Source organism: Chiloscyllium punctatum, chromosome 50 (assembly GCF_047496795.1).
Source record: "Chiloscyllium punctatum isolate Juve2018m chromosome 50, sChiPun1.3, whole genome shotgun sequence".
Classification (NCBI taxonomy): Eukaryota; Metazoa; Chordata; class Chondrichthyes; order Orectolobiformes; family Hemiscylliidae; genus Chiloscyllium; species Chiloscyllium punctatum.
In genome coordinates this window covers 32,437,930-32,463,032 of record NC_092788.1, presented here as the reverse complement: position 1 = coordinate 32,463,032, position 25,103 = coordinate 32,437,930, and the positions used below count along the sequence as shown (strand labels likewise).

At 56.7% G+C, this 25,103-nt stretch overlaps 2 protein-coding genes across 3 annotated transcripts in view; one reads left to right on the top strand and one right to left on the bottom strand.

Moving 5' to 3' along the window:
• Positions 1–25,103, top strand: part of LOC140470119 (histone-lysine N-methyltransferase SETDB1-like) — a 556,598-nt gene that overhangs the window by 57,065 nt on the left and 474,430 nt on the right. The window lies entirely within an intron of this gene.
• LOC140470025 (uncharacterized) overlaps positions 590–25,103 on the bottom strand; it is a 26,409-nt gene continuing 1,895 nt past the window's right edge. The window contains exons 2-3 of the mRNA XM_072566489.1: positions 24,087–24,733; positions 590–6,479 (exon numbers count right to left, since the gene is read on the bottom strand). Of these exons, the coding sequence (XP_072422590.1) occupies positions 6,344–6,479; positions 24,087–24,733 (783 nt within the window). The 3' untranslated portion in view covers positions 590–6,343. The remainder of the gene's footprint in view (positions 6,480–24,086; positions 24,734–25,103) is intronic.

Below are 25,103 nucleotides of genomic sequence, written 5' to 3'. Positions count from 1 at the left end.
ACAGATACCCCGGGGAGGGAGTTACAGACTGGAATCTAATCGAGGGGTTCGGGGTGGTTTATACACAGAATAACAGATACCCTGGGAGGGAGTTCCAGACTGGAATCAAATCGAGGGGTTCGGGGTGGTTTATATACAGAATAACAGATACCCCGGGAGGGAGTTCCAGACTGGAATCTAATCGAGGGGTTCGGGGGGGTTTATATACAGAATAACAGATACCCCGGGAGGGAGTTACAGACTGGAATCTAATCGAGTGGTTCGGGGGGGTTTATATACAGAATAACAGATACCCCGGGAGGGAGTTACAGACTGGAATCTAATCGAGGTGTTCAGGGTGGTTTATATACAGAATAACAGATACCTCGGGGAGGGAGTTACAGACTGGAATCTAATCGAGGGGTTCGGGGTGGTTTATATACAGAATAACAGATAACCTGGGGGGGGAGTTACAGACTGGGGATCTGATCGCGGGGTTTTTTGGGGAGGGGGACAGCGGTAGTGTTTCTGTTTGACGGTAAGCGAGTTGCAGCGCCCGTGTCTGTGCAGAGAGAGGTGTCTTTTCACTCAAAATCAGCCGTGCTCGGTGTCAGGTTTCCGAATACTGTATTTGACTGGTTCATGTACAAACACTGGGTCAGTTCACCAAACATCGAGTCAGCGCTGTTTTCACGAAACATCAGGCGACATGGGACTGTGGGGGAAGGGCGTCTGGGAGGGGAGGAGAGGAAGGGCTGGCTGGGAGTCGGTGGGAGAGCGACCCAATAAACCATCACAGCTTCTCTGCACCCCATGTCCTTCACCCCCCCCCGCCCCTTTTACACATGGCCCACACAAACCATCCCTCGTCTGCGACTCCACCCCTAGCTGGAGCTGCCCCCTCATAACCCCTCGCCTACTCCCCCCATGAGTTGGGTTGCAGGGGATGGAGGAGGCAGAGAATGGTGAGTGGGTGGGTGCTGAGGGCGGGGCCCACTTTCCCCTTCCCCCTCCCTCAGCCCCTCCTCAGGGATTTGACCCTCCGCCCTCCCTTCCCGGAGGAGGGGGGGGCAGTGACTTTTCACCACATTCAGCGTTTGCACCCCCCCCCCCCCCCCCCCCAAACACTCAATTTCCAAAATGGTGTCCTCTGTGAAACACCCAAGATGGCCTCTGTGGTGTAACCTAAGATGGTCCATGTGGAAAGACTTACTCACCCAATCGCAGTCAGAAACAACCCTCTCTGACTCCCCTGCAGGTGGGTGTTGTGTGTGTGGGGGGGGGGGGGGGGGGGGGGGTCATATGTCACAACTTGGCATCCATATTGGTAGCTCTACACCTCACTCCCCCTTTCCCCCCCCCCGCCAGCCCTAAGGGCAGCCCAGGAGGGGGGAAAGGAGGGAGGGTCACAGTGTTCAGCTCCCACACCCCTCCATTGTGTGTGGTGGGGGGGGGGGGGGGGGGGAGGAACCAGCCACTGTCTGTGGGAGTGGCCACACGAGGCCCTGTCAGTCTCGGGGCGGGGTCCTCCATGCCTGTTCCGACCCCGGTAACGTTGAATCTTCCAGTGAGGGTTCGCCAAGGTGGAGGAGGAGTGTGCCGTTGGTGATAGTCACCGTGAGGGTTCAGGATTTGGTTGGGGGGGGGGGTGGAGGGAAGCGGTACAGAGGCCACTCTGATGACGATGTAAGGTGGTGTGCATAGAATTACAACAACAACTGTACACGAGGGGCTAGGAACCCCTATTACAGAGAGATTATTTGATATCAATAGATACACGCACAGTACCACATGTACACGCACAACGGTTACGGTGGGGGTTGGGGAGGGTGAGGCTTCCAAGAAGCTGGCAGAGGCCACACAGAACCAATCCCTCCTCTCAGAAAGCAAGGCCCAGTGGGACTTTGGGTGTTTTGGCGAAACAAGATGGCCGCTTGGGGAAGTCAAGATGGCTCCTGTGGGAAAACACAAGATGGCCTCTGTGGTGACACCCAAGGTGGCTCCTGTGGGGAAAACACAAGACGCTCTCTCTGGGAAAACCAAGATGGCTCCTGTGGGAGACCAAGACAGCCCCTTGCGAAACCAAGATGGCCTCTGTGGAAATCAAAATGGCCTCAGGGGCAAAAAACCCAAGGTGGCCCCTTTGTGAAATCAAAATGGGCCCTGCAGGAAAACTGAAGATGGCCCCTGTGGGAAAATCCAAGATGGCTCCTTGGGGAAACCGAGATTGCCTCTGTGGGAAATCAAGAGGGCCCCTGTGGGAAAATCCAAAGTGGCTCCTTGGGGAACCGAGATTGCCTCTGTGGGAAATCAAGATGGCCCCTGTGGGAAAATCCAAGATGGCTCCTTGGGGAACCTAGATTGCCTCTGTGGGAAATCAAGATGGCCCCTGTGGGGAAACCCAAGATAGCGTCGATGGGAAAATCCAGGATGGTTCCTTGATGAACCAAGATGGGCCCTGGGGCAGAAACCAAGATGGCTCCCTTGGGGAACCACGATGGGCCTCTGTGGGAAAGCCAAGATGGCAGCCTCAGCCCCTTAGGGACAGGGGTGGATTCCCCTCCTCCCCAATTCGTCCCACCAGCTTCTGGGCGTGCCTGGAGAGGTGGGTGAGCGGTTATAGGTTGGAGAGCCATGCCCTACTGGGTCATGCCAGCGAGCTCACAGATAAACACAGCACTTCGTGTTTCTTTTTTACAGCATTATTTACATCGTGACTGGCGGACTGAGGGTGTGAGGGGTGAAAGGTAATCTCCCTTTCTGTGGTGGTGGAGGAGGGGGGGGGAGGGTGCTGCGGGGGTTATAATCGCCCCCTACGCTTGCCACAAGTCCCGGGTTGATGCGTCCACCCACCCCCCCCACACTGAGTCAGCAGGGCTCTCCGTACCCTCATGGGGGAGACGGGGATAGAGGGGGAATGGGATAAAGACCCAGAGACGGGGATGGAGGGGGAACGGGATAAAGACCCAGAGACGGGGATGGAGGGGGAACGGGATAAAGACCCAGAGACGGGGATGGAGAGGGAACGGGATAAAGACCCAGAGACGGGGATGGAGGGGGAACGGGATAAAGACCCAGAGACGGGGATGGAGGGGGAACGGGATAAAGACCCAGAGACGGGGATGGAGGGGGAACGGGATAAAGACCCAGAGACGGGGATGGAGAGGGAACGGGATAAAGACCCAGAGACGGGGATGGAGGGGGAACGGGATAAAGACCCAGAGACGGGGATGGAGGGGGAACGGGATAAAGACCCAGAGACGGGGATGGAGGGGGAACGGGATAAAGACCCAGAGACGGGGATGGAGGGGGAACGGGATAAAGACCCAGAGACGGGGATGGAGGGGGAACGGGATAAAGACCCAGAGACGGGGATGGAGGGGGAACGGGATAAAGACCCAGAGACGGGGATGGAGGGGGAACGGGATAAAGACCCAGAGGGGGAGACGGGGATAGAGAGGGAATGGGATAAAGACCCAGAGACTGGGATAGAGGAAGAACGGGATAAAGACCCAGAGACGGGGATAGAGGGGGAACGGGATAAAGACCCAGAGACGGGGATAGAGGGGGAACGGGATAAAGACCCAGAGACGGGGATAGAGGGGGAACGGGATAAAGACCCAGAGGGGGAGACGGGGATAGAGGGGGAACGGGATAAAGACCCAGAGACGGGGATAGAGGGGGAACGGGATAAAGACCCAGAGACGGGGATAGAGGGGGAACGGGATAAAGACCCAGAGACGGGGATAGAGGGGGAACGGGATAAAGACCCAGAGACGGGGATAGAGGGGGAACGGGATAAAGACCCAGAGACGGGGATAGAGGGGGAACGGGATAAAGACCCAAAGGGGGAAACGGGGATAGTGGGGGAACGGGATAAAGACCTAGAGGGGGAGACGGGGATAGGGGGGGAACGGGATAAAGACCCAGAGACGGGGATAGAGGGGGAACGGGATAAAGACCCAGAGGGGGAGACGGGGATAGAGGGGGAACAGGATAAAGACCCAGAGACGGGGATAGAGGGGGAACAGGATAAAGACCCAGAGACGGGGATAGAGGGGGAACAGGATAAAGACCCAGAGACGGGGATAGAGGGGGAACAGGATAAAGACCCAGAGGGGGAGACGGGGATAGAGGGGGAACGGGATAAAGACCCAGAGACGGGGATAGAGGGGGAACAGGATAAAGACCAAGAGACGGGGATAGAGGGGGAACAGGATAAAGACCCAGAGGGGGAGACAGGGATAGAGGGGGAACGGGATAAAGACCCAGAGGGGGAGACAGGGATAGAGGGGGAATTGTAGGTGAGTTGCGATTTGTAAAATGGGGGTAGTGGAAGCAGGTTATATCAGTGGGAACTGGGATCGGTCGAGGTGTCTGAGGGGCAAGTGGGAAGGGGACAGATGGGATTCAGCCCATTCCGGGGGGGTTTGGGGGGGGGCGGAGGGGGAGTTGAATGGAGCGATCTGCCCTGCTCCCCTTCCTTCCCCTCCCCTGCCCTCTGGCAATACCCCCCCCCCCGGGGAAGGGAGTGGGCACGGGTCTGTGCTCCAGCCCGTCTCGGGGAGATGATCTGACCGAGAGGAGGGGGACCGTGACCCGGTGAGGACGGGGAAATCATAGGAAACGTGAGTGCTTTCTGCCCCCTCCCCCCGCCATACCACCAACACTCAAAAGGGAATTATGTGCCTTTTTTTTTTGCAAATATCCATTTCGACAGAGAACAGAATTGCTAACAGCAGACCATAAGGGGAGGGGTGCAGGGTTGGGGAGATTTGTCCCACTTCCCCCAACCCCTCCCGTTCGCTACCTCTCGGGAACAGTCCGTCTGCCACGTACAGAACAGCAGAAAGATTCCGCCTCACGCCCCTGGGGCGGGGGGGAGAGAGAGGGAGGGGCGATGGTTCCCCGTGTCGAATAGCGAGCGGGCCGTCGGAATGAAAGAGAGGCAGGGAGGGACGAGAAAGAACGGCAAGGGAGGGAGGGAAGGAAGGGGAGAGGTGGTGGGCGAGGGATTTTGGGAGGGAGAGGGAGTGGGTAAGCAATGTTGCAGGAGAGATGGCGAGTGAGATTGAGAGTGAGCGATGTTGGGGGAGAGATAGAGGGAGAGATTGAGAGTGAGAGATGTTGGGGGAGAGATAGAGGGAGAGATTGAGAGTGAGCGATGTTGAGGAGAGATAGAGGGAGAGATTGAGAGTGAGCGATGTTGGGGAGAGGGAGAGATTGAGAGTGAGTGACGTTGGGGAGAGATAGAGGGAGAGATTGAGAGTGAGCGATGTTGGGGGAGAGATAGAGGGAGAGATTGAGAGTGAGTGATGTTGGGGAGAGATAGAGGGAGAGACTGAGAGTGAGTGACGTTGGGGAGAGATAGAGGGAGAGATTGAGAGTGAGCGATGTTGGGGAGAGATAAAGGGAGAGATTGTGAGTGAGGGATGTTGGGGGAGAGATAGAGGGAGAGATTGAGAGTGAGGGATGTTGGGGAGAGATAGAGGGAGAGATTGAGAGTGAGCGACATTGGGAAGAGATTGAGAGTGATTGATGTTAGGGAGAGATAGAGGGAGAGATTGAGAGTGAGCGACGGGAAGAGATAGAGGGAGAGATTGAGAGTGATTGATATTGGGGGAGAGATAGAGGGAGAGGTTGAGAGTGAGCGACGGGGAGAGATAGAGGGCAAGATTGAGAGTGACCGATGTTGGGGGAGAGATAGAGGGAGAGACTGAGAGTGAGCGACGTTGGGGAGAGATAGAGGGAGAGATTGAGAGTGAGTGACAGGGAGAGATAGAGGGAGAGACTGAGAGTGAGCGACGTTGGGGAGAGATAGAGGGAGAGATTGAGAGTGAGTGACAGGGAGAGATAGAGGGAGAGACTGAGAGTGAGCGACGTTGGGGAGAGATAGAGGGAGAGATTGAGAGTGAGCGATGTTGGGGGAGAGATAGAGGGAGAGATTGAGAGTGAGCGATGTTGGGGGAGAGATGGAGAGATTCAGAGTGAGGGATGTTGGGGAGCGATAGAGGGAGAAATTGAGAGTGAGCGATGTTGGGGGAGAGATAGAGGGAGAGAATGAGAGTGAGCGATGTTGGGGGAGAGATGGAGAGATTCAGAGTGAGGGATGTTGGGGAGCGATAGAGGGAGAAATTGAGAGTGAGCCATGTTAGGGGAGAGATTGAGAGTGAGCCATGTTAGGGGAGAGATTGAGAGTGAGCCATGTTAGGGAGAGACGGAGGGAGAGCAAGACAGCACGGGTGGGGAGAGAGCGCGCAGGGAATAAAGGGAAGGTAAAGATGGCAGGAGAGAGGGGGAGAAGCAGAGAAGATTGAGGAACGAGGAGGGAGGGAGCAAGATAGAGAGAGGAAGGAACGCTTTCTCAGTCAGAGAAGAGACTAGCGAAGGATTTCCTCAGGTTCCGGACAGTTTCAGCCTTGACTTCGTCGTGACTAAGGGTTGTACGTGTTAGCAGGGTGTCTGGAATGTTGAAGGCATTTGTCAGAGACTGGGATTTGCTAGGGGGATAACGCAAAAGAAACAGCTCTTAAGCAGAAGAGGCAAGGACACAGTGTCTGACGTCAGACCAGAGCTCAACAGTTCAGGGCAGGGGGAGCCGGTCAACTCATTCACTCGTCTGAGAGAAACAGGAGAGTGTCTTAAAACTGAGGCACAGAACATGCTTCGAGAGTCCCACTGTCTCTCTCTCTCTCCCTCAGACGACTTGGGGCCCACTCTGTGGGAAAGTCAGTGCTGAGGGAGTGGGTGCTGTGGGAGGGTCAGTGCTGAGGGAGTGGGGGCTGTGGGAGGGTCAGTGCTGAGGGAGCGGGCGCTGTGGGAGGGTCAGTGCTGAGGGAGTGGGGGCTGTGGGAGGGTCAGTGTTGAGGGAGTGGGGGCTGTGGGAGGGTCAGTGCTGAGGGAGCGGGCGCTGTGGGAGGGTCAGTGCTGAGGGAGTGGGGGCTGTGGGAGGGTCAGTGTTGAGGGAGGGTCAGTGCTGAGGGAGTGGGGGCTGTGGGAGGGTCAGTGTTGAGGGAGTGGGGGCTGTGGGAGGGTCAGTGCTGAGGGAGGGTCAGTGCAGAGGGAGTGGGTGCTGTGGGAGGGTCAGTGCTGAGGGAGTGGGTGCTGTGGGAGTGGGTGCTGAGGGAGGGTCAGTGCTGAGGGAGCGGGTGCTGTGGGAGGGTCAGTGCTGAGGGAGTGGGTGCTGTGGGAGTGGGTGCTGAGGGAGGGTCAGCGCTGAGGGAGTGGGCGCTGTGGGAGGGTCAGCGCTGAGGGAGTGGGCGCTGAGGGAGGGTCAGTGCTGAGGGAGCGGGTGCTGTGGGAGGGTCAGTGCTGAGGGAGTGGGGGCTGTGGGAGGGTCAGTGCCGAGGGAGTGGGTGCTGTTGGAGGATCAGTGCTGAGGGAGTGGGTGCTGTGGGAGGGTCAGTGCTGAGGGAGTGGGTGCTGTGGGAGTGGGTGCTGAGGGAGGGTCAGTGCTGAGGGAGCGGGTGCTGTGGGAGGGTCAGTGCTGAGGGAGCGGGTGCTGTGGGAGGGTCAGCGCTGAGGGAGTGGGGGCTGTGGGAGGGTCAGTGCTGAGGGAGTGGGTGCTGTGGGAGGGTCAGTGCTGAGGGAGCGGGTGCTGTGGGAGGGTCAGTGCTGAGGGAGTGGGCGCCAGGTCACAGGGAGGGGATTCAGAAACGTACCCGCCTCATTCGCACCACGGAGCTGACCCGATGGGCCGAGTGGCCTGATTTCTGCTCCTGCACCTTGCGCTCTCAGGCCCTTCGGCCCGTCTAATCCGTTGGGACGCGAACGCCACATTCCCTCGCTCGATGGAGCTGCCGCGTACTTAGGGGAAGGTTTTGGGTTTGGGGCAGGAGTGTGGGAATGGGAGAGGGGAGATTGAGGGCGAAGTTACCCCGCGTCCCCCAGCCCCCGAAACCCTCCTTGATACATTTGAGACGTTCATCACGACACAGTCCCGATTCCCTCACCCTCCTCTCTCGGACCCTCACCCACTACTGTCCCTATTCTGACCTTGCCTGCCCTATGACCTTTCACCTTTCCTACTCCCCCCTCCCTCACACTCCTCCTCTGCCTCCTCAAGGCCTACCCCCTTTCCCAACTCCTTCAGCCTCTGAAAGAGAACCTTTCTCTCCTACCCCGCCCCCCGTCTTACAGAGGCAAGCTCTGAACCCGAACACGCACTTGATCCCACCGCCCACCCCCCACCTTCGTGTTCGACGACACGTTGCTCCACTTGCAGCCCTCCTTCACCATCCCCACGTCAACCCTCCCCTCGGCATCTTCCCCGTTTCAACCTTCCAGACTCCCTGCCTGCCTGACTCAAGGGATAATCTGCTAACCCATCTCCGAATGGTCTCCGGACTTCGAGACAGAGACCATTACAGGATACTGGGTATTCCCGACGCAATCCTGACGTCACCCGGTCTCACCGAGAGACAGGGCTGACAACTGGCAAGTAACGTTCATTCCCTCCCTCCCTCCCCCCGACTGTCAACATCCTGGGGGTTACCATCTCCAACAAGAGAGAGAGAGAATCTAACCATCGCCCCCTTGATGTTCAATGGCGTTACCATCACTGGATCCCCCTCCCCCACTATCAACATCCTGGGGGTTACCATCTCCAACAAGAGAGAGAGAGAATCTAACCATCGCCCCCTTGATGTTCAATGGCGTTACCATCACTGAATTTCCCCTCCCCCCACTGTCAACATCCTGGGGGTTACTGTCTCCAACAAGAGAGAGAGAATCTAACCATCGCCCCCTTGACGTTCAATGGTGTTACCATCACTGAATCCCCTTCCCCCCAACTATCAACATCCTTGGGGTTACCGTCTCCAACGAGAGAGAGAATCTAACCATCGCCCCCTTGATGTTCAATGGCGTTACCATCACTGAATCCCCCTCCCCCCAACTATCAACATCCTTGGGGTTACCGTCTCCAACAAGAGAGAGAATCTAACCATCGTCCCCCCTTGATGTTCAATGGCGTTACCATCACTGAATCCCCCTCCCCCCCACGATCAACATCCTGGAGGTTACCGTCTCCAACAAGAGAGAGAGAATCTAACCATCGCCCCCTTGATGTTCAATGGCGTTACCATCACTGAATCCCCCTCCCCCCATTATCAACATCCTGGGGGTTACCGTCTCCAACAAGAGAGAGAGAATCTAACCATCGCCCCCTTGATGTTCAATGGCGTTACCATCACTGAATCCCCCTCCCCCACTATCAACATCCTGGGGGTTACCGTCTCCAACAAGAGAGAGAGAATCTAACCATCGGCCCCTTGATGTTCAATGGTGTTACCATCACTGAATCCCCCTCCCCCCACTATCAACATCCTGGGGGTTACCGTCTCCAACAAGAGAGAGAATCTAACCATCGCCCCCTTGATGTTCAATGGCGTTACCATCACTGAATCCCCTTCCCCCCACTATCAACATCCTGGGGGTTACCGTCTCCAACAAGAGAGAGAGAATCTAACCATCGCCCCCTTGACGTTCAATAGTGTTACCATCACTGAATCCCCCTCCCCCAACTATCAACATCCTGGGGGTTCCCGTCTCCAACAAGAGAGAGAGAATCTAACCATTACCCCCTTGATGTTCAATGGCGTTACCATCACTGAATCCCCCTCCCCCACTATCAACATCCTGGGGGTTACCGTTGACCAGAAACTGACCCGGACCCAACCCCATATCAATACAGCGGCTCCGAGAGCAGGTCAGAGGCTGGGAATCCTGCAGTGAGTAACTCCCCTCCTGACTCTCTCCCCCCCCCCCCAAAGCCCTGTCCCACCATCGACAAGGCCGGAGTCAGGGAGGGGGAGGGAACACTCCGCACTTGCCCTGGATGGGGGGGGGGGGGGGGGGGGGGCAGCTCTGACAACACTCGCGAAGCTCGACACCGTCCGGGGCTAAAGCAGCCCCCCCACTCGATTGGCACCGAATGCACCCCTGGGCTTCAGATTGGTTCCACTGATCGGTGCAACATGGAGGGCCGAAGGGCCTGTACTGCACACACCCTAACCTGTACATCCCTGGGCACTACGGTGACAATTTAGCACGGGCCAACCCACCCTAACCTGCACATCCCTGGGCACTATGGGACAATTTAGCACGGCCAATCCACCCTAACCTGCACATCCCTGGGCACTACGGGGACAATTTAGCACGGGCCAATCCACCCTAACCTGCACATCCCTGGGCACTACGGGGACAATTTAGCACGGGCTAATCCACCCTAACCTGTATATCCCTGGGCACTACGGTGACAATTTAGCACGGGCCAACCCACCCTAACCTGCACATCCCTGGGCACTATGGGACAATTTAGCACGGCCAATCCACCCTAACCTGCACATCCCTGGGCACTACGGGGACAATTTAGCACGGGCCAATCCACCCTAACCTGCACATCCCTGGGCACTACGGGGACAATTTAGCACGGGCCAATCCACCCTAACCTGTACACCCCTGGGCACTACGGGGACAAATTAGCACGGGCCAATCCACCCTAACCTGTACACCCCTGGGCACTACAGGGACAATTTAGAACGGCCAATCCACCCTAACCTGTACATCCCTGGGCACTACGGGGACAATTTAGCACGGGCCAATCCACCCTAACCTGCACATCCCTGGGCACTACGGGACAATTTAGCACGGCCAATCCACCCTGACCTGTACATCCCTGGGCACTATGGGACAATTTAGCACGGCCAATCCACCCTAACCTGTACATCCCTGGGCACGACGGGGACAATTTAGCACGGGCCAATCCACCCTAACCTGTACATCCCTGGGCACTACGGGGACAATTTAGCACGGGCCAATCCATCCTAACCTGTACATCCCTGGGCACTAGAGGGACAATTTAGCACGGGCCAATCCACCCTAACCTGTACATCCCTGGGCACTACGGGACAATTTAGCACAGCCAATCCACCCTAACCTGCACATCCCTGGGCACTACGGGGACAATTTAGCACGAGCCAAACCACCCTAACCTGTACATCCCTGGGCACTACGGGGACAATTTAGCACGGCCAATCCACCCTAACCTGTACATCCCTGGGCACTAACAGGGAAAATTTAGCACGGGCCAATCCACCCTAACCTGTACATCCCTGGGCACTACGGGGACAATTTAGCACGGGCCAATCCACCTTAACCTGTACATCCCTGGGCACTACGGGGACAATTTAGCACGGGCCAATCCACCCTAACCTGTACATCCCTGGGCACTACGGGGACAATTTAGCACAGGCCAATCCACCCTAACCTGCACATCCCTGGGCACTACGGGGACAATTTAGCACAGGCCAATCCACCCTAACCTGCACATCCCTGGGCACTACGGGGACAATTTAGCACGGGCCAATCCACCCTAACCTGTACATCCCTGGGCACTAACGGGGACAATTTAGCACGGGCCAATCCACCCTAACCTGTACATCCCTGGGCACTACAGGGACAATTTAGCACGGGCCAATCCACCCTAACCTGTACATCCCTGGGCACTACGGGGACAATTTAGCACGGGCCAATCCACCCTAACCTGCACATCCCTGGGCACTACGGGGACAATTTAGCACGGGCCAATCCACCCTAACCTGCACATCTCTGGGCACTACGGGGACAATTTAGCACGGGCCAATCCACCCTAACCTGTACATCCCTGGGCACTAACGGGGACAATTTAGCACGGGCCAATCCACCCTAACCTGCACATCCCTGGGCACTACGGGACAATTTAGCACGGCCAATCCACCCTAACCTGTACATCCCTGGGCACTACGGGACAATTTAGCACGGCCAATCCACCCTAACCTGTACATCCCTGGGCACTAACGGGGACAATTTAGCACGGGCCAATCCACCCTAACCTGCACATCCCTGGGCACTAACGGGGACAATTTAGCACGGGCCAATCCACCCTAACCTGCACATCGCTGGGCACTACGGGGACAATTTAGCACGGCGAACCCACCCTAACCTGCACATCCCTGGGCACTACGGGGAGAATTTAGCACGGCCAATCCACCCTAACCTGCACATCCCTGGGCACTACGGGGACAATTTAGCACGGCCAATCCACCCTAACCTGCACATCCCTGGGCACTACGGGGACAATTTAGCACGGGCCAATCCACCCTAACCTGCACATCCCTGGGCACGACTGCGACAATTTAGCACGGGCCAATCCACCCTAACCTGCACATCCCTGGGCACTACGGGGACAATTTAGCACGGGCCAATCCACCCTAACCTGCACATCCCTGGGCACTACGGGGACAATTTAGCACGGGCCAATCCCACCCTAACCTGCACATCCCTGGGCACTATGGGACAATTTAGCACGGCCAATCCACCCTAACCTGCACATCCCTGGGCACTACGGGGACAATTTAGCACGGGCCAATCCACCCTAACCTGCAAATCCCTGGGCACTACGGGGACAATTTAGCACGGGCCAATCCACACTAACCTGTACACCCCTGGGCACTACGGGGACAAATTAGCACGGGCCAATCTACCCTAACCTGTACATCCCTGGGCACTACGGGACAATTTAGCACGGCCAATCCACCCTAACCTGTACATCCCTGGCCACTATGGGACAATTTAGCACGGCCAATCCACCCTGACCTGTACATCCCTGGGCACTATGGGACAATTTAGCACGGCCAATCCACCCTAACCTGTACATCCCTGGGCACGACGGGGACAATTTAGCACGGGCCAATCCACCCTAACCTGTACATCCCTGGGCACTACGGGGACAATTTAGCACGGGCCAATCCATCCTAACCTGTACATCCCTGGGCACTAGAGGGACAATTTAGCACGGGCCAATCCACCCTAACCTGTACATCCCTGGGCACTACGGGACAATTTAGCACAGCCAATCCACCCTAACCTGCACATCCCTGGGCACTACGGGGACAATTTAGCACGGGCCAAACCACCCTAACCTGTACATCCCTGGGCACTACGGGGACAATTTAGCACGGCCAATCCACCCTAACCTGTACATCCCTGGGCACTAACAGGGAAAATTTAGCACGGGCCAATCCACCCTAACCTGTACATCCCTGGGCACTACGGGGACAATTTAGCACGGGCCAATCCACCTTAACCTGTACATCCCTGGGCACTACGGGGACAATTTAGCACGGGCCAATCCACCCTAACCTGTACATCCCTGGGCACTACGGGGACAATTTAGCACAGGCCAATCCACCCTAACCTGCACATCCCTGGGCACTACGGGGACAATTTAGCACAGGCCAATCCACCCTAACCTGCACATCCCTGGGCACTACGGGGACAATTTAGCACGGGCCAATCCACCCTAACCTGTACATCCCTGGGCACTAACGGGGACAATTTAGCACGGGCCAATCCACCCTAACCTGTACATCCCTGGGCACTACAGGGACAATTTAGCACGGGCCAATCCACCCTAACCTGTACATCCCTGGGCACTACGGGGACAATTTAGCACGGGCCAATCCACCCTAACCTGCACATCCCTGGGCACTACAGGGACAATTTAGCACGGGCCAATCCACCCTAACCTGCACATCTCTGGGCACTACGGGGACAATTTAGCACGGGCCAATCCACCCTAACCTGTACATCCCTGGGCACTAACGGGGACAATTTAGCACGGGCCAATCCACACTAACCTGCACATCCCTGGGCACTACGGGACAATTTAGCACGGGCCAATCCACCCTAACCTGCACATCCCTGGGCACTACGGGGACAATTTAGCACGGCGAACCCACCCTAACCTGCACATCCCTGGGCACTACGGGGAGAATTTAGCACGGCCAATCCACCCTAACCTGCACATCCCTGGGCACTACGGGGACAATTTAGCACGGCCAATCCACCCTAACCTGCACATCCCTGGGCACTACGGGGACAATTTAGCACGGGCCAATCCACCCTAACCTGCACATCCCTGGGCACTACTGCGACAATTTAGCACGGGCCAATCCACCCTAACCTGCACATCCCTGGGCACTACAGGGACAATTTAGCACGGGCCAATCCACCCTAACCTGCACATCCCTGGGCACTACGGGGACAATTTAGCACGGGCCAATCCCACCCTAACCTGCACATCCCCGGGCACTACGGGGACAATTTAGCACGGGCCAATCCACCCTAACCTGCACATCCCTGGGCACTACGGGGACAATTTAGCACGGGCCAATCCACCCTAACCTGTACATCCCTGGGCACTACGGGGACAATTTAGCACGGCCAATCCACCCTAACCTGCACATCCCTGGGCACTACGGGACAATTTAGCACGGCCAATCCACCCTAACCTGTACATCCCTGGGCACTATAGGACAATTTAGCACGGCCATTCCACCCTAACCTGTACATCCCTGGGCACTACGGGGACAATTTAGCACGGCCCATCCACCCTAACCTGCACATCCCTGGGCACTACGGGGACAATTTAGCACGGGCCAATCCATCCTAACCTGTACATCCCTGGGCACTAGGGGGACAATTTAGCACGGGCCAATCCACCCTAACCTGTACATCCCTGGGCACTAACGGGGACAATTTAGCACGGGCCAATCCACCCTAACCTGTACATCCCTGGGCACTATGGGAACAATTTAGCACGGCCAATCCACCCTAACCTGTACACCCCTGGGCACTATGGGGACAATTTAGCACAGACCAATCCACCCTAACCTGTACACCCCTGGGCACGACAGGGACAATTTAGAACGGCCAATCCACCCTAACCTGTACACCCCTGGGCACTATGGGGACAATTTAGCACGGGCCAATCCACCCTAACCTGTACATCCCTGGGCACGACAGGGACAATTTAGCACAGACCAATCCACCCTAACCTGTACACCCCTGGGCACGACAGGGACAATTTAGCACAGACCAATCCACCCTAACCTGTACACCCCTGGGCACGACAGGGACAATTTAGCACGGGCCAATCCACCCTAACCTGTACATCCCTGGGCACTAGAGGGACAATTTAGCACGGGCCAATCCACCCTAACCTGTACATCCCTGGGCACTATGGGACAATTTAGCACAGCCAATCCACCCTAACCTGCACATCCCTGGGCACTACGGGGACAATTTAGCACGGACCAAACCACCCTAACCTGTACATCCCTGGGCACTACGGGGACAATTTAGCACGGCCAATCCACCCTAACCTGTACATCCCTGGGCACTACAGGGACAATTTAGCACGGGCCAATCCACCCTAACCTGCACATCCCTGGGCACTGCGGGGACAATTTAGCACAGCCAATCCACCCTAACCTGCACATCCCTGGGCACTGCGGGGACAATTTAGCACGGGCCAAACCACCCTAACCTGTACATCCCTGGGCACTACGGGGACAATTTAGCACGGCCAATCCACCCTAACCCCCACATCCCTGGGCACTACGGGGACAATTTAGCACGGGCCAATCCACCCTAACCTGTACATCCCTGGGCACTATGGGGACAATTTAGCACAGCCAATCCACCCTAACCTGCACATCCCTGGGCACTACGGGGACAATTTAGCACGGGCCAATCCACCCTAACCTGTACATCCCTGGGCACTAACAGGGAAAATTTAGCACGGGCCAATCCACCCTAACCTGTACATCCCTGGGCACTACGGGGACAATTTAGCACGGGCCAATCCACCCTAACCTGTACATCCCTGGGCAGTACGGGGACAATTTAGCACGGGCCAATCCACCCTAACCTGTACATCCCTGGGCAGTACGGGGACAATTTAGCACGGGCCAATCCACCCTAACCTGTACATCCCTGGGCACTACGGGGACAATTTAGCACGGGCCAATCCACCCTAACCTGCATATCCCTGGGCACTACGGGGACAATTTAGCACGGCCAATCCACCCTAACCTGTACATCCCTGGGCACTACGGGGACAATTTAGCACGGCCCATCCACCCTAACCTGCACATCCCTGGGCACTACGGGGACAATTTAGCACGGCCAATCCACCCTAACCTGCACATCCCTGGGCACTACGGGACAATTTAGCACGGCCAATCCACCCTAACCTGTACATCCCTGGGCACTATGGGGACAAATTAGCACGGGCCAATCCACCCTAACCTGCACATCCCTGGGCACTACGGGGACAATTTAGCACGGGCCAATCCCACCCTAACCTGCACATCCCCGGGCACTACGGGGACAATTTAGCACGGGCCAATCCACCCTAACCTGTACATCCCTGGGCACTACGGGGACAATTTAGCACGGGCCAATCCACCCTAACCTGCACATCCCTGGGCACTACAGGGACAAGTTAGCACGGGCCAATCCACCCTAACCTGCACATCCCTGGGCACTACGGGGACAATTTAGCACGGGCCAATCCACCCTAACCTGCACATCCCTGGGCACTACTGGGACAATTTAGCACAGGCCAATCCACCCTAACCTGCACATCCCTGGGCACTACAGGGACAATTTAGCACGGGCCAATCCACCCTAACCTGTACATCCCTGGGCACTACGGGGACAATTTAGCACGGGCCAATCCACCCTAACCTGTACATCCCTGGGCACTACAGGGACAATTTAGCACGGGCCAATCCACCCGTACCTGTACATCCCTGGGCACTACGGGGACAATTTAGCACGGGCCAATCCACCCTAACCTGTACATCCCTGGGCACTACAGGGACAATTTAGCACGGGCCAATCCACCCGTACCTGTACATCCCTGGGCACTACAGGGACAATTTAGCACGGGCCAATCCACCCTAACCTGTACATCCCTGGGCACTACAGGGACAATTTAGCACGGGCCAATCCACCCTAACCCCCACATCCCTGGGCACTACGGGGACAATTTAGCACGGGCCAATCCACCCGTACCTGTACATCCCTGGGCACTATGGGGACAATTTAGCACGGGCCAATCCACCCTAACCTGTATATCCCTGGGCACTACAGGGACAATTTAGCACGGGCCAATCCACCCTAACCTGCACATCCCTGGGCACTACGGGGACAATTTAGCACGGGCCAATCCACCCTAACCTGTACATCCCTGGGCACTACAGGGACAATTTAGCACGGGCCAATCCACCCTAACCTGTACATCCCTGGGCACTACGGGGACAATTTAGCACGGGCCAATCCACCCTAACCTGTACATCCCTGGGCAGTACGGGGACAATTTAGCACGGGCCAATCCACCCTAACCTGTACATCCCTGGGCACTACGGGGACAATTTAGCACGGGCCAATCCACCCTAACCTGCATATCCCTGGGCACTACGGGGACAATTTAGCACGGCCAATCCACCCTAACCTGTACATCCCTGGGCACTACGGGGACAATTTAGCACGGCCCATCCACCCTAACCTGCACATCCCTGGGCACTACGGGGACAATTTAGCACGGCCAATCCACCCTAACCTGCACATCCCTGGGCACTACGGGACAATTTAGCACGGCCAATCCACCCTAACCCGTACATCCCTGGGCACTATGGGGACAAATTAGCACGGGCCAATCCACCCTAACCTGCACATCCCTGGGCACTACGGGGACAATTTAGCACGGGCCAATCCACCCTAACCTGTACATCCCTGGGCACTACGGGGACAATTTAGCACGGGCCAATCCACCCTAACCTGCACATCCCTGGGCACTACAGGGACAAGTTAGCACGGGCCAATCCACCCTAACCTGCACATCCCTGGGCACTACGGGGACAATTTAGCACGGGCCAATCCACCCTAACCTGCACATCCCTGGGCACTACTGGGACAATTTAGCACAGGCCAATCCACCCTAACCTGCACATCCCTGGGCACTACAGGGACAATTTAGCACGGGCCAATCCACCCTAACCTGTACATCCCTGGGCACTACGGGGACAATTTAGCACGGGCCAATCCACCCTAACCTGTACATCCCTGGGCACTACAGGGACAATTTAGCACGGGCCAATCCACCCGTACCTGTACATCCCTGGGCACTACGGGGACAATTTAGCACGGGCCAATCCACCCTAACCTGTACATCCCTGGGCACTACAGGGACAATTTAGCACGGGCCAATCCACCCGTACCTGTACATCCCTGGGCACTACAGGGACAATTTAGCACGGGCCAATCCACCCTAACCCCCACATCCCAGGGCACTACGGGGACAATTTAGCACGGGCCAATCCACCCTAACCTGTACATCCCTGGGCACTACAGGGACAATTTAGCACGGGCCAATTCACCTGACCTGCACATCTTTGGACTGTGGGAGGAAACCGGAGCACCCGGAGGAAACCCACACAGACACGGGGGGAACGTGCAACCTCCACCCAGACAGTCGCCCGAGGGTGAGATTGAACCCGGGTCCCTGGCGCCGTGAGGCAGCGACGCCAACCACTGAGCTACCGCGCCACCCCACGGTGAGGCCCTGATGGGTGGTTGGGAGTCGATTCGGATCATTTTCGTCGGAAAGACGGCCTGGAACCCAACGCGGGCCGCTGCAGCGGCCGGGCCGTGGGTCAGCAGGGAGCAGGATGGGCCGAAGGGCCTGTTCACGGGCAGTGTGCGACTGATCGGCCAACTGTGCGTCCCAGCTCCCTTCCTCTTCGGAACTCCCCCTCCGATACCTCCCGCCAAGCCCCAACACCCACCAAACTCTCTGGGTGAAAGCGTTGCTCCTCATCTCCATCTACCCCATCTCCTCTCCTCCCCTCTCCGGTCCTGTCTGGAGATATCCCAGAGGATTTGGGAGGTCAACTCCCTGCCACTAACGCTGTCCATCGAACATTCTGGCGCAGTCCAGACCCTTCGGCCCCTCCGTGCTGCACTGACCAATCTGAAGCCCCTCTCTCCTACCCTATTCCATTCTCCTCCATGTGCCTACCCAATGCCCATTTAAATGCCCCCTAAAGTTGGTGAGTCTACTCCTGTTACAGACAGTGCGTTCCACGCCCCCCTCCTACTCTCTGAGTAAAGAAACTCCCTCTGCCATCTGTCCTGTATCTATCACCCCCTCAATTTAAAGCTGTGTCCCCTGGTGCTAGCCATCACCATCCGAGGGAAAAGACCTCTCCCTGTCCACCCTACCTCACCCTCGGATTATCTTATACCTCTCAGTTAAGTCACCTCTCAACCTCCTTCTCTCGAACGGAAACAGCCTCAAGTCCCTCAGCCTTTTCCCCATAAGACCTTCCCTCCATAACCAGGCAACATCCCGGGAAGTCCCCTCTGAACCCTTTTCCAAAGCTTCCACATCTACAGTTAATCGTAGGACCCTGGGGGATTTTGCCAACAGAGACCTAGCAGTACAGGAGCATGTTTCCTTAGAAGTGGAGTCACAGGTAGACGGGCTGGTGAAAAAGGGATTTGGCATTCATTGGTCATAACATGGAGTATAGGAGTTAGGATATCATGTTGCAGTTGTGTAGGACCTTGGTGAGCCCACGTTTGGAATACTGCATACATTTTTAAGTCTTCCTTCTGTAGGAGAAATTTTAAACTTGAGAGGGTGCAGTAAAGACGTTACTGGGACTGGGGGGGGGCGGCTACTGCTGCTTCACAGCGCCAGGGACCTGGGTTCAATTCCCACCCTCGGGCAACTGTCTGTGTGGAGTTTGCACATTCTCCCCGCGTCTGCGTGGGTTTCCTCCGGGTGCTCCGGTTTCCTCCCACAGTCACAAAGATGTGCAGGTCAGGGTGGATTGGCCCGTGCTAAATGGTCCCCGTAGTGCCCAGGGATGTGCAGGTTAGGGTGGATCGGCCCGTGCTAAATTGTCCCCGTAGTGCCCAGGGATGTGCAGGTTAGGGTGGATCGGCCCGTGCTAAATTGTCCCCTTAGTGCCCAGGGATGTACAGGTTAGGGTGGATTGGCCCGTGCTAAATTGTCCCCGTAGTGCCCAGGGATGTGCAGGTTAGGGTGGATTGGCCCGTGCTAAATTGTCCCCGTAGTGCCCAGGGATGTGCAGGTTAGGGTGGATTGGCCCGTGCTAAATTGTCCCCGTAGTGCCCAGGGATGTGCAGGTTAGGGTGGATTGGCCCGTGCTAAATTGTCCCCGTAGTGCCCAGGGATGTGCAGGTTAGGGTGGATTGGCCCGTGCTAAATTGTCCCGTAGTGCCCAGGGATGTACAGGTTAGGGTGGATTGGCCCGTGCTAAGTTGTCCCGTAGTGCCCAGGGATGTACAGGTTAGGGTGGATTGGCCCGTGCTAAATTGTCCCATAGTGCCCAGGGATGTACAGGTTAGGGTGGATTGGCCCGTGCTAAATTGTCCCCGTAGTGCCCAGGGATGTACAGGTTAGGGTGGATTGGCCGTGCTAAATTGTCCCCGTAGTGCCCAGGGATGTACAGGTCAGGGTGGATTGGCCCGTGCTAAATTGTCCCGTAGTGCCCAGGGATGTGCAGGTTAGGGTGGATTGGCCGTGCTAAATTGTCCCGTAGTGCCCAGGGATGTACAGGTTAGGGTGGATTGGCCCGTGCTAAATTGTCCCGTAGTGCCCAGGGATGTGCAGGTTAGGGTGGATTGGCCCGTGCTAAATTGTCCCCGTAGTGCCCAGGGATGTGCAGGTTAGGGTGGATTGGCCGTGCTAAATTGTCCCCGTAGTGCCCAGGGATGTGCAGGTTAGGGTGGATTGGCCCGTGCTAAATTGTCCCATAGTGCCCAGGGATGTACAGGTTAGGGTGGATTGGCCCGTGCTAAATTGTCCCCGTAGTGTTAGGTGGATTAATCAGGGGTGAATGTGGGGGAATGGGTCTGGGTGGGTTGCTCTTCGGGAGGGTCGGTGTGGATTTGTTGGGCCGAAGGGCCTGTTTCCACACTGTAGGGAATCTAATCTAACCCTTCCTACCATGCGGTGACCAGAACTGTACACAATCCTCCCCAAGTGCGGCCGCACCAGAGTTTTGTACAGCTGCAGCATGACCCCGTGGCTCCGAAACTCAATCCCTCTCCCGATAAACACTAACACACCGTACACCTTCTTAACAATCCTATCGACCTGGGTGGCAACTTTCAGGGATCTATGTACATGGGCACCGAGATCTCTCTGCTCATCGACACTACCGAGAATCTTACCATGAGCCCAGTACTCTGCATTCCTGTTACTCCTTCCAAAGTGAATCACCTCACACTTTTCCACATTAAACTCCATCTGCCACCTCTCAGCCCAGCTCTGCAGCTTATCTCTGTCCCTCTGTAACCTGCAACATCCTTCAGCACTATCCACAACTCCACCCACCTTCGTGTCATCCCCAAATTTACTCACCCATCCTTCCACACCCTCATCCAGGTCATTTATAAAAATGACCAACAGCAGTGGTCCCAGGACAGACCCTGTGGTACCCCACTGGGAACTGAGCTCCAGGACGAATATTTCCCATCAACCACCACCCTCTGTCTTCTTTCAGCTATTTATTTCCAACTAACGCCCCTCATGATTTTATAAACCTCTATAAGGTCACACCCTCCAGTGAAAACAGTCCCAGCCTCTCCTTATAACTCAAAACACTCCATCCCCGGCACCGTCCGGGTCACTTCCCGAACCCTGTCCGGGTGAATCATGTCCTTCCTGTAACGGGGTGCCCGGAACTGGACACACTGCTCCAGACGAAGCCTCACCAACGTCCTGTATAACCCCCAACGTGATGTCCCCCAGCTCCCTGTACTCAAAGCTCTGAGCGATGGAGGCAAACAACTTCTTACCCGCCCTGTCTCCCTGTGACGCCAACTTCAAAGAATGACATCCCAGAACCCCCCCAGGGCTCCCTGTTCTCCAACACGACCCCCAAGGCCTTGCTATAACCCCTGCCCCTTGGCTGTTTGACCAAAATGCAACACCCTCGCCCCTTGAAAGCTTTAGCAGACCTTAACAGACACCAACCATCGGCAGAAATGGATACAGGTGATGACGTATTGCTACTCAGTCAGGAACCGTTCCGAAGGATCCCAATTCGAATTCAATCTGAATCATGACTCAATATTGACCAAGTGACCGGCGTCAACTCTCCCCAAGGGGAATCAGTGATGGAGATCCACTGGGGGACTCATCGAGATGTCCAGCACGGAAGCAGACCCTTCGGCCCATCCCGTCCGTGCTGACCCAGACACCCTAACCTAACCCAGTCCCCCCGTTTGCCAGCCCTTGGCCCATCTCCCCCCTAAACCCTTCCTATCCATGTCCCCCCCCCCCATCCTTTTAAATGTTATCATTGTACCAGCCCCCACCCCTTCCTCTGGCAGCTCGTTCCACACACGCACCACCCTCTGGGGGAAAAAGTTACCCCTCGGGTCCCTTTCCCCCCCTCTCACCTTAAACCTACCCCCCCTCTAGTTCTGGGCTCCCCCCTACCCCAGGGGGAAAAGACCTTGTCTATTTACCCTATCCATGCCCCCCCCCCATGATTTTATAAACCTCTATAAGGTCACCCCTCAGCCTCCGACGCTCCAGTGAAAACAGCCCCCGGGCCTATCCAGCCTCTCCCTGTAGCTCAAGCCCTCCAACATCCTTGTGAATCTTTTCCGAACCCTTTCAAGTTTCACAACACCCTTCCGATAGGAAGGGGACCAGAATTGCGCGCAATGGCGTCCAATGGACGTGACTCCAGGCTGAGAGGAGGGGAGGCAGCAAATGCTGGCTCAGCCAGTGATGGCCACTCACCCCGGTTATGGCAACATTGCCCACCATTGGGGGGGGGGGGTGGGGGGGGGGGGGAGGGGAGGGGGGAAACCATGCCCTGCACAGACGAGATACCAGCAAAGGAACAACCAATGTTCCGTGAGGGAACGTGGCCCGATTTAAAGACTCTGTGGCCCGTGCGAGAGCGGGCACTGACGAAAGTGGGAACCCGACAACTCTAGGTGCCATTTTGATAACGGCCAAAGGGCGTCAACAAAGGGAGACCGCTTGGGAAATTGTCACCCCTGTTGCGTTGGCCGGCGGTCCCGTAGGTTTGGGACCTCCATCTCCTCCCTAAGTGACTTTGTGCGCCTCGTGTGAAAGGCAAGGCACCTGAAGCCTGAACTAGGCCCGGTTATGCTAGAGTAGGCTTCGCCGGCCCAGATCTCGTCCGCATTAGGCCCCACGGGGGTTTCAGAAGCCCAAACCAGGCCCAACTAGATGAAACCAAACCCAACTTTCACTCAATTCGGCTTTGAAACAGTCCACAGTCGAGGGTGTGGGCGCTGGAAAAAGCACAGCAGGGTCGGGCAGCATCCGAGGAGCAGGAGAGTCGACGTTTCAGGCATAAGCGCTTCATCAGGAATCCTGGCTTAGGCCCAAAGCATCGATGCTCCTGCTCTTTGAATGCTGCCTGACTCTGATCTCCGGCATCCACATTTTCTCCTGAAACGGACACAGCTAGGCCTCTGAGCCTGAATCTGGCCCAACTCAGCTTCACAAATGCAAACCAAGCCTAACTCAAAAGAATTAGGCCACACCAGGCTGAACTGAACCCAACCAGAGACAACTAAGTTTCATATAACCATGGAACTTGGCCCATTTAGACACAACTGAGCCTCAAAAGCTTGAGGTAGGCCCAACTAGAGACGACTAGACTTCATAAACCTGAACTAGGCCCATTTAAATGTGACTAAACCTCAATAGCCTGAGGTAGGCCCGACTAGAGACGTCTAGGCTTCATAAACCTGAACTAGGCCCATTTAGACGTGACTAAGCCTCAATAGCCTGAGGTAGGCCCGACTAGAGACGACTAGGCTCCATAAACCTGAACTAGGCCCATGTCGACGTGACTAAACCTCAATAGCCTGAGGTAGGCCCGACTAGAGACGACTAGGCTTCATAAACCTGAACTAGGCCCACTTAAATGTGACTAAACCTCAATAGCCTGAGGTAGGCCCGACTAGAGACGACTAGGCTTCATAAACCTGAACTAGGCCCATTTAGACATGACTAAACCTCAATAGCCCTGAGGTAGGCCCGACTAGAGACGACTAGGCTTCATAAAGCTGAACTAGGCCCATTTAGACGTGACTAAACCTCAATAGCCTGAGGTAGGCCCGACTAGAGACGACTAGGCTCCATAAACCTGAACTAGGCCAAAGCCTGCCTGCCTGAAAGGATTACTTACTTCATTTGCGGGTGAGGGGCCGGCGCCTCCTGCTGTGGAGTCTTCGCAAGCGTCGGGGGCTTCTGCTGCACGGGCGGCCGGCCCTGAGGGTGGCCTGGACCCATCGGGCCTTGGCCCTGGCCCTGGGCTGCCGGGCGAGGTTGCTGCGTGGTGGGAGGCGGCTGCCTGGCCTGCTGCTGGGGGTGCGGGCCCGCTCCCCGCTGCTGGGGGCCCTCCCTGACGCTGAGGGCCTCCCTGCTGGCCCGGGGGGGCGGGGGTGCTGCTGGGAGGGAGGGGGCCCGGCCTGGCGGTGAGGCTGTCCCGGGGAAGGCCCGGGGGCCTTTGGCCTGCTGCTGGGGGCGCTCCGCCCGGGGAGGCCTGCCGCGCCTGCTGGGCCCCGGGGCCCGGTTGCCGTTGGTGCTGGGGGCGAAGCCTGACCCCCGGGCCTCGGCTGCTGTGGAGGCCCCTTCTGGGCCACGGGGCTGGGCTGACGCTGCTGGGATGGGCCCACGGGGGGCAGTGGGGCTCACCGCTGCCCTCTGTTGGCCGGAGGGACTGCCGGGCTGAGGGGACAGGCCCTGGATCTGCTGGCCCTGGGGAGGAGGCCTGGTGTGTGAGGGAGGGCCCTGGCGGTGAACGCCGTGTCCAGGAGGCTGCTGGGGGTCCCCCTGCAACAGGAAGAGAGGGAAGAAAGGGTTAATTCGGCCTCTTCCAATCCTCCCGCTCCCCGCCCCCAACTCCCCGCACCACCTACACAGGGCCAGGAGGCCATTCAGCCCCTCCTCCTCCTCCTCCAACCTGTTCCATAGCCATTCATCCTCCCCTTACTAGCCCTCGCCATGTTGGGGAATGGCTTCCGATCTCACAGTGGTACAAGCTGGGAGCTCATTCTCCCTGCACTGCCCCACCCATCGTGTTTCTGGATTTGGTCTGTCTCTCTGCGTGTGTGTGTGTGTGTCTGTGTCTGTGTGCGTGTGTGTGTGAGTGTGTCTGTGTCTGTGTGCGTGTGTGTGTGTCTGTCTGTGTGTGTGTGTGTGT